The 12,317-nt window shown below is 34.2% G+C and overlaps 1 protein-coding gene across 1 annotated transcript; it reads right to left on the reverse strand.

The window, feature by feature from the left end:
* Positions 1 to 2,999: 2,999 nt before the first annotated feature.
* LOC145068320 (DEA(D/H)-box RNA helicase family protein) lies at positions 3,000 to 6,264 on the reverse strand. The gene is made up of 8 exons (XM_079015271.1): positions 5,696 to 6,264; positions 5,143 to 5,504; positions 4,789 to 4,983; positions 4,479 to 4,666; positions 4,120 to 4,333; positions 3,904 to 4,035; positions 3,625 to 3,785; positions 3,000 to 3,458 (listed from the first exon to the last, which is right to left on the reverse strand). The coding sequence occupies exons 1-8, from the start codon at positions 6,108 to 6,110 to the stop codon at positions 3,233 to 3,235; spliced, it is 1,893 nt and encodes a 630-aa protein (XP_078871397.1). The 5' UTR covers positions 6,111 to 6,264; the 3' UTR covers positions 3,000 to 3,232.
* Between the last annotated feature and the right edge of the window lie 6,053 nt (positions 6,265 to 12,317).

Raw genomic sequence — 12,317 nt, forward strand, 5'->3', positions numbered from 1 at the left:
GCGAAGAATGTATCTGAGAATACATTTGAGTCTCCGCGGTTTTGCATGACAAAGAGAATGTCAATACCCTGGGATGTTCAGCGATATCTATTTCCCGGTTGGGTGAATCGCCCTGGTGCCATGACAGTTCTTAGGTAAAGATAACTGACAAGACCAATTTGACAATCTATACAGTTTCAGACTTTCAATTCCTTAGATACGACAGTTCTTAAAGTGATATTGCCTAACTGACAGTTTGTACAGTTTCATGCCTTAATACCGTGAATACAACAGTTCTTTAGAGAGAAACTGCCTAACTAAAAACTTGTACGGTTTCATGCTTTCAATTCCTTGTGAAAGTAGTGTTAAGTGTAACTCCGACAATTCCTTTCAAGATTTCTTTTAGCACAGACAATTCTAACACACCTTGAGTCTCTTCCCCCTTTTTTAATTCGCATTTTAAGACAAATGAAATTTTGAGATAAAAATAAAATAAAATAAACTTAGCACACAATAAAAAATAACTAAGAATAAAAATTAAATTAAAATACGCTCAATGCTAGAAGGCAACGGGTCTGGGGAATAGCGGGGACCCCAATCCTCATCTCTATCCCCGAATCATCATTTCAATCCTTATCCTCATCCTCATCCTTAATGGGGAATATAAATGGATCCCCATCTCCACCCGTAACGGGGACCGGGGATCCCCAATGGAGAATCAAAAATTTATTTTTCTATTTTAATATAAAAACTTTAATGTAAGGAAAACCTCTAAATTTAAATTTACCAAGATATGTTTAAAGATTTTACAAAATATAAAAAATTCATAGATTACATAAAAGCTATAAACATTTTTTCTACCCAAATTTAAATACATACATAAAAATCAAGGCGAAAAAAATTATCTAAGTGATATCTGAGGCAAAAATTGATAAATCAAGGAGATTTTTTATACGAGGTTAAATTATATAAATGAAGAAAGAAAAGTATAATTTCAACCAATTAATTACTAATGAGTTGTGTTACTTTGGATTAAATTTTAAGTACTGTAAATTTCAACCAAGTCCGGTTCAAACCGGTTCTGTTCCAATACCGAATACCTTCTTAGATAGCATATTTCATAATACAACAAAACCGAACTGATTGGAAACAGCAAGTGGTATTCGGTTCGATTCTTGGTTCCCTGTTCACTCCTTAATTTATTTTCGGTTATTCCATTGCAGTCTGGTTCCAAAACAAGTTAGGCGGATACATCCCTATTTTACATCATCGTCTACTAACGAACATGGTCAGTATATCTTGAAAGGGAGGGGGAGTTCCCTCAATAGCCCGACAGGAGCTTGTACATTGTATCCCGCTAAAAACTCAAAATGAAATTACAAAATCAAAGATTTGTTTCGTTTTTTCTGTGTAGTTCCCGTTTCTAAGCGGCAAAGTCCACATCTTTTCATGTTGATGAATAGTGGCATGCCAATTTGTTGTCATGCATCTTAAGTTATACCAAAAGTGTTGAACTCTATTTTATATATAAATTTTAAATAATTAATATATATATATATATATATATATATATATATATATATATATATATATATATATATATATATATATATATATATATATATATTAGGAATAGCATCTTTTTGGGCTTTAGTTTTTACCACAAATCTTTGGTGCATTTAACACTTTTCGTCCTTAAATTCAAAACTTTTATATTTTTGTGTTTTGATTGAACTTTTCAGCCTTTTAGTTTTTGCCACAAATCTTTAGTGAGTTTGACAATTTTAGTCCTTACAGTCAAAAGTTTTACATTTTTGATGTTTTTGCCACAAATCTTCTATGAATTTTACACTTTTTGTCCTTGTACTAAAATTTTTTACATTTTGACATAAAAAAGAAAAAAAAAACCTCCTTTTGAATTTTGTCACCATATTTTCCCAACTCTGACAACTTTAACATTATTGTCACAACATTTTTGAATTTTCTCCAGCAGTGTATTCTTTTGGTTGTACGCTTTTGACATCTAATTTTAGGGGTTGTCGATTTTCTTCCCTATTTGTGGTGATTTACAATTTCATCGCATATCTTTTAAAGTTTGTCGATTTTTCCGTAATACCCCAAAAGCGGGGTAGCCGCGGCCTCTTTACTAGTTAATATTAAACCTATAAATTAATCTATAAAATATAATCACATGTCAATCTACTTCAGCGCTTTAAAGTAGTAAATTATTAAAATGATATTTGAAAATTTTAGTACTTTTATAATTTATGCTTTTTTATTTTAGAGATTATTTTAACATGACGTATTCTAACCACAATGAGTCATTTAATTGTCATGTTATTTCTCAGTCGTTTAATCATTTTGCATCTTTGTTGTTACGAAATAAAGTTTCCAAATTCAAATCTTTTTGATTCAAAAGATGTTGAAGTACATATAAAACCTTGGTTGTACACTTTTTGTCCTTGTACTAAAAATTTTTTCACTTTTTGTCCTTGTACTAAAATTTTTTACATTTTGACATAAAAAAGAAAAAAAAAAACCTCCTTTTGAATTTTGTCACCATATTTTCCCAACTCTGACAACTTTAACATTATTGTCACAACATTTTTGAATTTTCTCCAGCAGTGTATTCTTTTGGTTGTACGCTTTTGACATCTAATTTTAGGGGTTGTCGATTTTCTTCCCTATTTGTGGTGATTTACAATTTCATCGCATATCTTTTAAAGTTTGTCGATTTTTCCGTAATACCCCAAAAGCGGGGTAGCCGCGGCCTCTTTACTAGTTAATATTAAACCTATAAATTAATCTATAAAATATAATCACATGTCAATCTACTTCAGCGCTTTAAAGTAGTAAATTATTAAAATGATATTTGAAAATTTTAGTACTTTTATAATTTATGCTTTTTTATTTTAGAGATTATTTTAACATGACGTATTCTAACCACAATGAGTCATTTAATTGTCATGTTATTTCTCAGTCGTTTAATCATTTTGCATCTTTGTTGTTACGAAATAAAGTTTCCAAATTCAAATCTTTTTTATTCAAAAGATGTTGAAGTACATATAAAAACTTCGAAAATTTTCAATCCTTACCATTGAATTCCATCTCGATTCCTACCAACCATATTCAAATCCGTTTGATTCATTCAACAGATTCCATTCTATCCAAAAACATTCTACAAACCAAACAAAACTGGGAAATCCTATAATACAAGATTAAATCGAACAAAACCCCTTTTGATCAATCATAATCATATATCAGAAGGAACATCATGCAACGGGTGACCTTTTCTATTCCTTTCAATAATTCTCCGTGCAAGAGAAACTTGTTTCCCCACCACAAACACAAACGCTCTCCCTTTCCCTCCCGCACCCCTCGCAGTTCTCCCAACACGCCGCACATATTCACTCGGGTCACGAGGAAAGTCAAACAACACCACTTGGTCAACTCCCGGTATATCAATCCCTCGCGACGCTCTACAAAAAATTTCACTTACGGTCACATACTTTTATAAAAAAAAAAAAAACAAGACAGACTTTTACTTTTACTTGTACTGTGTTTGACATGTATTGGACTACGACTGAAACTGACACCGACAGACTGTACAATTAATTTAAAAAAGGTAAAAAAACAAATTGTTACCTGTCAGTGCAAACTAGAAATAACGATGTATCTTTTATCCGAGATTGGCAAAACTCGTCCAAATTTGCAACTCGCAAATCTTGCGCTAAAGCAGCATGAAAAGGCAACACTTTTCTATTCGATCTGCTTAATGCGTTTTCAACTTTTCTACATGTCTCGATCTGTAAATTGAGAAAGGGATAAATGCAAGAAAGAAATAGCAACATACTTTCATTTATATGTGTATTATTTATATATATTTTTTTTCATTTGAAAGTTGGTTGCTATTTTTTAGCTTACTTTGTTGCAGAAGATTATCGTTTTGGTAACCGGACCTTCCTCCACCAATTGTAAAAGAGCAGACTTCTTGTTGAGAAATGCTGTATCAGGATTCTTTTCTACTCCCTCTTCTCCACTACAATCAACAAGTATCTACAAAGAAGAAAAAAAGATTATTTTCAAGCTTCGAGGGCATTTACGTCTTTTCCACAAAACAAGTTTGAGAAAGAGATGTACCTCTTCAAGACCGGAGCTTGTACGGTGCATGCCGGGTCCCATGATGACTTGGCAATCAGGAAAATTTTCAATGAGTTTATTGTATACATTTACTGGTAAAGTTGCAGTGACAAAAAGATATTGAGTTGTAACAGGTGATATATTCATTAAACTTTGTAATGCAGGCTGAAAATCCTCATCCTTGAACAGTATGTCCACCTCATCCAACACAGCACTAAAGAAAATGTCATAAGTTAACACCATCAGAAAAAAAAAATTACATTTTGGTCCCTGGGTATAGCTGATTTTTGCAATTTTGGTTCTGAAAACATAATCATCTTACATGGAACCAAATCAAGAAAAAAAAATGTGATGAGTACCATTTAACACTGGTTAACTGCAAGAAGCCTTCTTGAACTAAGTACAAGAATCTGCCAGGTGTCGCGATTAGAACGTCCAACTCATTTCGAAGATTTTCGAGTTGAGTTTTCTGTTTAAAGCCGCCTGTTGCAATCATAGATCGGAATGGAACACCAGATTTTGACATCAATCTGCAATTCCGTAATACCTACAAATATGATAATTTTACAATGATGTGGATGAGGAGGGCATTCATGTCTTTTGCACATATGATAATAGATTGTTTATGGAAAGGAATGAAAAATAGTTTGTATGATGGAAGTATGGAACCTGAGATGCCAGCTCAGCAGTTGGAACCAATATAACAATGCGAGGACTTTGAGGTAAGGATTTAGCAAGTCCTTGAAGCTCATCTTGTCTAATGCTTTGAATCAATGGTAAAAGATAAGCCAAAGTTTTCCCGGACCCACTTTGATCAGCTATGATGCAACTTTCACCTTTAATAACATGTGGGAATGACATAGCCTGTATTTACTTTTAATTTGAATTCAAACTAAATTTTGTTTTCAACAAGTTTTGGAAGTAGCAATTTACTTTTTCATTGATTTTGTAAAGTATTTTGTTCTAGTAAAAATCAACAAGAATATGAGAGAAAAAGAAGACTTGAATTACATGAATCAATACCTGAATATGTGAAGGGTATGCAAGAAGCTGAGTGTTTAAAAACTGAAGCATGTAATCAGTGCATCCAAGATTCTTAAATGATTTTCTGCTAAAGAAATCACCAGCTGTGTTTGATTTCCTTAGTTTATTTGAAACATTCATTGATACGCCTTCAAGCTCCCCACCCAATTTTGACACATTATCATCTTCATACAGAATATTAGGCACATTTTTCATGGTATTTAATCTATTTTGTTTAGCTGAATGTGTTTCCTCTTGTGCATCATCAGTTTGATCCTTTTCCAAAGAAGATACCCTGCTAAGATCCCTTACTTTGTGGGCTCTCAATCTTTCAAAACTTCGAGATACCCCCTTGCTACTTGCTGCAGGATTAGAAAAAATAAAAAAGGAATCTTGAAATGGTACTAGAGAAGCTATGGGTTATTAGTGTTTTGATGATTTGAACATTTCATTTGAACACGATGTCTAGATAGAAAGGTGAAATTATGGCATTTCGTGCATTTAGTACTGTTTTAGTTAGGGGAAAAGAAAGAACAAAGAACGATAATAGCACCTTTAGGTCTTGTAATTCCATCACCGGAATTGTTCATTAGTGGCGAATCTTCGGTGGAATTTGCTTCCAGATTATTGATCTTATCTTTGTTATTCTTCTTGGAAGGTTCCCAGTGAAGAACTTCCTTGGAAGGGATAGGGGCTTGGTGGTCGTCGTCATCAGTTCCTCCCCAAACGATAAACTTATCCCCACTCTCCTCGTCAACAAGCTCATAAGCTCCTGGGGTTTCCAGTGGCCGCTTTGTATAGCCTGCTCCGACCGCTACAACCCCTCTTCTTCCGGATTTCGGGCCGCCGACCCCAGTTTCGCCGGAAACGCTGCAATTGTTAAAAGAAGGAAACGTCGAGTTTGAAATGGTGTTGAAGCTGAATTTGAAGTTAACGGGTAACGCCGGCGGTGATGCTTTGAGAAGCATTGAATTAAGAGAGGTGATTTGATGCCAAAATCGACGCAAAAATTCAACTGATTGTTCTTAAAACTGACGAGAGGAAGCCCAACTGAAATCAACACTGAAGTGCAGGCTCGATAGGATAACGTTGGAGTCTCTCGCTAATTCTCATCAATCGGAAAACATTATTATTATTTAAAATTAAAATATCTTAAAAAGGAGAGGTTATAGGTGTTAAAGTGTTACAAAATTAAAATATAGTAATAGATTTTTGAGAAAATGACAAAAATAGTCATTTACAATAATTACATTATAAAAATAACCAAAAAAATCGAAATTGCAAAAGTAATCCACAATTTCGCACATGGAAATGCCCCATCTGCAAAATCACCCATCCATCTGCGAATGTACAAGCAGCTAAAACACAGTTGTTCTTTAGTTGCTTGTACATTCGCAGGTGGTTTTATTTTTTATTTATTTTTATTTTTTTCTCTATATATATTGAAAATTTGGTGTAAAATCGTTGATGGAAATTCCCCATCTGCGAAATTGTGAATTTTTTTGTTTTTTGTTTTGTTTTTTTTTTTTTTAGTTTGACTATGAAATCAATTGGTTTGACTATGAAATCAATTGGTTTGACTACGAAATCATGTTGCTATATAAAAAGTTTTGTAGAAAATTATCATTTTGGTTGTTATTTGATTAGGAACTTTCTCTAAAATTTGCTCTAAAAAATGATTGAATATTTGGTTTGTCTTGTAACCGGTGGGAGATGGCAAGTTAATGGAACTAATCTGGAATACGTATGTCCACAGGGAGGTATTTCTGAATTTGCTTTGATATTTTCTGAGTATATTAGTTATAGTGATTTTGTATCTTTGGTAAGAAGCAAAATTGGTTTGTTAGACAAATATAGAATTGGTCTTCGTTTCCACCATCCTGAATTAAATTATTATATAGCTATAGTTGAAGACATGGATGTTAAAATGTTGATAAACGTAATCAAATGTAGTGGAGGAAGGGTTGTGAAAGTGTTTGTGGTGGTTGATGAAGTTGAGGAGGTTAATGGGGGTGGAGAAATTGGAAACCAGCTTGTTGGTAATTTATGCAGTTATAAAGGGAGCAACAATCCGATAGGTACTTTCAATACTCCTAGTGTACCTCAGTTTCACAGTGTTGCTGAAAATGTTAATGTTAGTTATTCACCTATTCAGTATGTGGATCCTGAGAATTACAAGCATGTTGGTGATGATGATATTGGTACTTATTTTAATGATGTGGGTGGTCGTTGTGATGATGTTGCCGAACAAGAAGTTAAAGTTATGAATAGACGTTGGTGATGTACGGGCATTATGTTGATGTTGGTGATGTACGTTTAGATATAACCGAGCTACAAAGCAATTCCGATAGAGATGAGTTGGGTGATGAAGTTAAAGCTAAGTTTCCCGATAACCTTTTTCACGGTATGCCCCCTGTACCAGAATGCCCACTTGATCTTAATGAAGATATCCCAACACAGATGGTAGACATGAATCTTCAAAAGATTCAATGTGATAGTATATTTAAGAACAAAGAACTTTTAAAGCGGTGTATTGGTAAAAAATGTCTTCGAGAAGGTTTCCAGACGAGGACAAGTAGATCCACCAAATCAAGGTATGAAGCTGTGTGTGTTTCGAAAAATTGTTCTTGGTTACTAAGAGCAAAAGCAATTAAAAATTCTGATGGACTTTTCCAAGTGAATAAATTTGTTGATGTACACACATGTTCTTCAACATTTTTGCAACCTAATCATCGACAAGCAAACAAATATGTTTTGGGTGAATATGTTGCTGATGTTTTGGCTGAAGACTATAGTAGAGTTTATCGGGGAAAAGATATTGTTAATGATATGAATGCTCAATTGAATATCAATATCTCATACCATCAGGCATGACGTGCGAAGCAATATGCATTGTTGTCGTTAAGGGGTACGAAAGAGGATTCTTTTACCAAACTTCCGGTGTATTGTCACAACTTGGCCAAACATAATCCGAGTACTGTCACACATATTAAAACAGATGTTGATGATCGCTTTGAGTTTTTGTACGTCGCACTCGGTTGCTCGGTTAGTATTATAATATTATATTAACTTTTTAATATTTATTTTGGTGTATTTGAATTGATATACAATGTATTGTAGGTACGCGCTTTTGTCAATTTTTGTAAACCGACCCTAGTAGTTGATGGAGCTCACTTAAAGGGCGAGTTCAAAGGTACCATGTTACTTGCAGTTACTAAGGACGGACAGAACCAAATATTACCGGTTGCATATGGTATATGCAAAAAATGAGTGTACCGATTCTTGGACATTGTTTTTTCAAAAACTACGTGATTGCATAGGAAATATGCAGGAGCTTAGAATTATATCTGATAGGTCTCCATCTATAGCAACATTCGTTGCCAACATTTTTCCTCGTGCTCATCATGGAATATGTGGTGTCCATTTGTATTTCAACATAGTATCTAGATTCGGCAAGAGTAAAACGGTTAAAGGAATTTTTTGGGAGGCGTGTAGGGCGTACACAATTGATCCTTTTTGATGCTGCCATGGATGTTATGAAAAAGACAAAAGAACCAGTATGGGAGTACTTAAAAAGTATAAATCCAGAAACTTGGTCAAGGGCACATTTTAAAGGGAACCAATACAATCTTATGTCGTCCAACAGTGCGGAGTCTATAAATGCATTATCTAGACACGCACGTAAAGTGCCAATACTTATGTTGATCGATTTTTTTCGTGCTACAATGCAACAATGGTGGTTTCAAAGACGTAACTTTGCAGGTATTAAGTAAAATTTTTAATATTAATGTTTTATTAATTTTGATGTTATTGATCGTAACTTCTTCATTTTGGCTCTTTTTTTAGCGGAAGCAACAACAATACTTACCCCTTGGGCGGATGAAGTTGTAAAAGAAAACAAAAAAACTTTTACTAAATGGGATGTTCGCATGATCTCAAATACGAAATGCGAGGTCAAAAAGGGGGCACAAAATGTGATTGTTGATTTCCAACATATGACATGTACATGTAGGCATTGGCAACTTGATGGGATACCTTGTGGTCATGTCATAAGATGTTTAACAGTGAACAATTACCAAGACTGCTCGAGGTATGCATTAAATGCTTACTTTACCAAAACACTGAGGAAAACATATGAGGAATCAATAAACCCTCTGCCAAAGCCATCCGAATGGGAGATCCCCGATGATTTGATGATTGTTAAGCCACCAATAATGGATAAACGTCAGCCAGGCAGGCCAAGAAACACAGACCGCATTCCATACCAAGGCGAGGGTCCAATTATAAAAGAGTGTTCTACATGTGGTAAAATAGGACACACGAGAAATAATTGTACTGGAAGGGCGTCCGGTAGCGGAGCACGTCACATAATTTCTACTGCAGAAATGACATTTAATATTGGTGGTTCAGCAAGTTGCTCACAAACATATAACGCTGATTTTGATATAAAACAACCTTGAAATGAAGACTAATGACGAGTTGTTAACTTATTATGTATTGTAATATTTTTATTAAATCTTACAAGACATTGCTATGCTTTCATATTTTTGTTTAGTTTGATGATTATAACAATTAATGAAGCCTTTATATTATAAAATATAGTTTGCAGAATTTTTTTAACAATTACAACTTGTTATTTAAAAAAAACAACAAACGATCCTTTTTCAACCTAATCTGTATCATGATAATATTACAACAATTTTGTAACTAATTTTTAAACTCAGGGAACTGCAATGGGTACTTCTCTTTCTCCATTGTTATATAGTCATCCCTAATTCTCATTTTGTCTTTCAAACGATCCTTTTTTACCATAATGTGTATCAACTGCTCATCCTTCTCAGCAAGTCGTTTTTCAGTCGTTTTGATTGCCTTCTTACTCTTTTTTATCCAATCTTTATGCTCTTTGATTTTGTTTTTATTGAGGTCTATCCATTCTTGAGCTTGTTTGCATTCCGATGCAATATCATTAGCAAGTTGAGTGAGAAGTCGGGATGACTCTTTGTCCTCTTCTTGTTGTTCTTCAGCCTTCTTCAATTCTTCAAAATTTTCATGTGACATATATGGCCCGGCCGAAGAGGGTGTAAAAAAAGGGTCTACCGAATCACAGTAGTAACAATCTACTTCGTTGCATGAGCAAACTTCGAATTTGTGTGAGGAACTCATAATAAAGTCGACATTGTAATAAAATTGAGCTATACATGGTATTTATACATACTAGACAGTAATGACAAGTCCAACTTTGAAATGACTAGACAGTAATGACAAGTCACTGTAGTAACCTGCAAATCGTAGTGGAACCCTTAAGTGACAAGACATAAATGACAGTTTGACATGATAAATCACTGCATAAAGCTGAAAATCGTAGTCCAAATGTAACCATTTCATAGTCAAAGTTTTAATTCATAGTCTATTTATTTATATAAATAGATGTTTAAGATCTAAAAACCAAACACCCAAATCACCTAAACGAAACGAACTCCCATTATTAGAAATGTCGTCGAATGCAGCAAGTTCTTCGAATGAAGTACCTGGTTCCAATTCTGAAAGGCCATGGACGACAAACGAGGTGTTAGTTCTAACACGATGCTGTCTAAGTGTTAAGGATGGTGTATCGTTACTTGCTCCCCCGCATTGCCTAATTGGTGATGAATGGACTCGCATAACATCTTTGTTTAACAAAAAAGAGAAAAATCAGATGTTGTTACTAAGTGGATGAATGTAAAGGAAGAAGCGACATGGTTCAATCGAGCATGTAATTATGCGAAAAGTAACAATGTTCGTTATCGGGACGAAGAAGAGTTCTTGGAAGTTGTTACAGATTTTTACATCTGTGAGCATGACGGCAGAGACTTCGAATATGAGGAAGTTTGGAAGGCTGTTAAAAATAAACAGTATTTCATGTAGACCGCTCTAATTTCTGTTAAGAATAACCCATGGACTTGTGTTTTACATTAATGCTTTGTTCGTATTATGTCGTTGTTTTTCATGTAATTGTTGTAATGTTTGTAATGGTTCATGGAATCCTTGTTAGTAATGTATTCTAATGTATTGTGAAAAATAATGCAATGGGCATTTATTAATTCAAATTAATCATACGAGTTGCTCACATAATAAACTAAAATAGATTTTAAACATACGAAATACATACGAAATACATGAAAATAACCTAGTACATGAAAATAACCTAGTACTCACATAATAAACTAAAATAGATTTTAAACAAACGGGATATATTTCAAAATATTCCAAGGGGCTTCAAACTGGAATTCCAACCCGTTACTTAATGACTTGTATTCCTCTTTAGCAGCTTCCAAGATAACCTCCTCAGTAGCATTTAAACGGGTGTCATCAATTTTGGTATAAAGATCATTGAATAATAGAACTTCAGTTTTCATTTCATACCATCTTGCTAAGATGTCTAGTTCGTCACGATCGTTTCTTGTAGCCATTCGGTTTTCAGCATTGAAAATATTGGTTAAACGGCTCCAAAACATTGGATCGTTTAACTTGCTTGTCTCGTACAAATGAATATAAGCACGTGTAAGAACCAAGAACTCTTCATTGCTCCATGATATAGAACTCATTTTGATTGAAACAAAGAGAGTAGAATCTAAAAAACAATATTTGAACAGCTGTATTGGTTTATTTAGTAAACTATTTATGTAACTTAAGGTCAATTTATAGTAGTTTCTACACAAAATCGCAGTCCAATCTTCTAATATGTCTGCAATTCATAGTCAAAATTAACTGACGAATGCAGTGTACTATACTTATAACACAACAGATCACTGTTCGAGTTGACAAGTCATCCCCGGTCGAATGACAACACAATACATTGCTGCTTGAATTGACAAGCCATTGCACTAGGAAAGTAAGGAGTCGTTATAAATAGATTTTAATATCCGTTGTAATTGTATCGGATTACTTCCCTCCTTGCAATTATGGACTCACCACAAATATGGAGGAACGCAGAGGAGGTCGCTTTGGTTCAAGCTTGGATTATAACTGTAGAGGAAGATTTTCCACCGGGTCCCCCACAAGTTCGTGCTGGATCATTTTGGTCTCGTGTCTGTCATTTGTTCACCATTTAATGGGGCGTACTCAATATCGAAGAAGAAGAGATGTCAAAGCGAAGTTTCTGGATTTGAAAATAAAGGTGAAACAATTTCAACGTA

This window comes from Lactuca serriola, chromosome 8 (assembly GCF_051521515.1).
Source record: "Lactuca serriola cultivar US96UC23 chromosome 8, Lser_US96UC23_V15, whole genome shotgun sequence".
Taxonomy (NCBI): domain Eukaryota; kingdom Viridiplantae; phylum Streptophyta; class Magnoliopsida; order Asterales; family Asteraceae; genus Lactuca; species Lactuca serriola.

Excerpts from the sequence above, each read along its gene's own strand:
- LOC145068320 (XM_079015271.1), bottom strand. The coding sequence starts at position 6,110 with ATGCTTCTCAAAGCATCACCGCCGGCGTTACCCGTTAACTTCAAATTC. Across the intron at positions 4,036-4,119 it reads CAAGCTCCGGTCTTGAAGAG|ATACTTGTTGATTGTAGTGG; the intron begins GTACATCTCTTT and ends TCTTCTTTGTAG. Across the intron at positions 3,786-3,903 it reads CGATAATCTTCTGCAACAAA|ATCGAGACATGTAGAAAAGT; the intron begins GTAAGCTAAAAA and ends CTCAATTTACAG.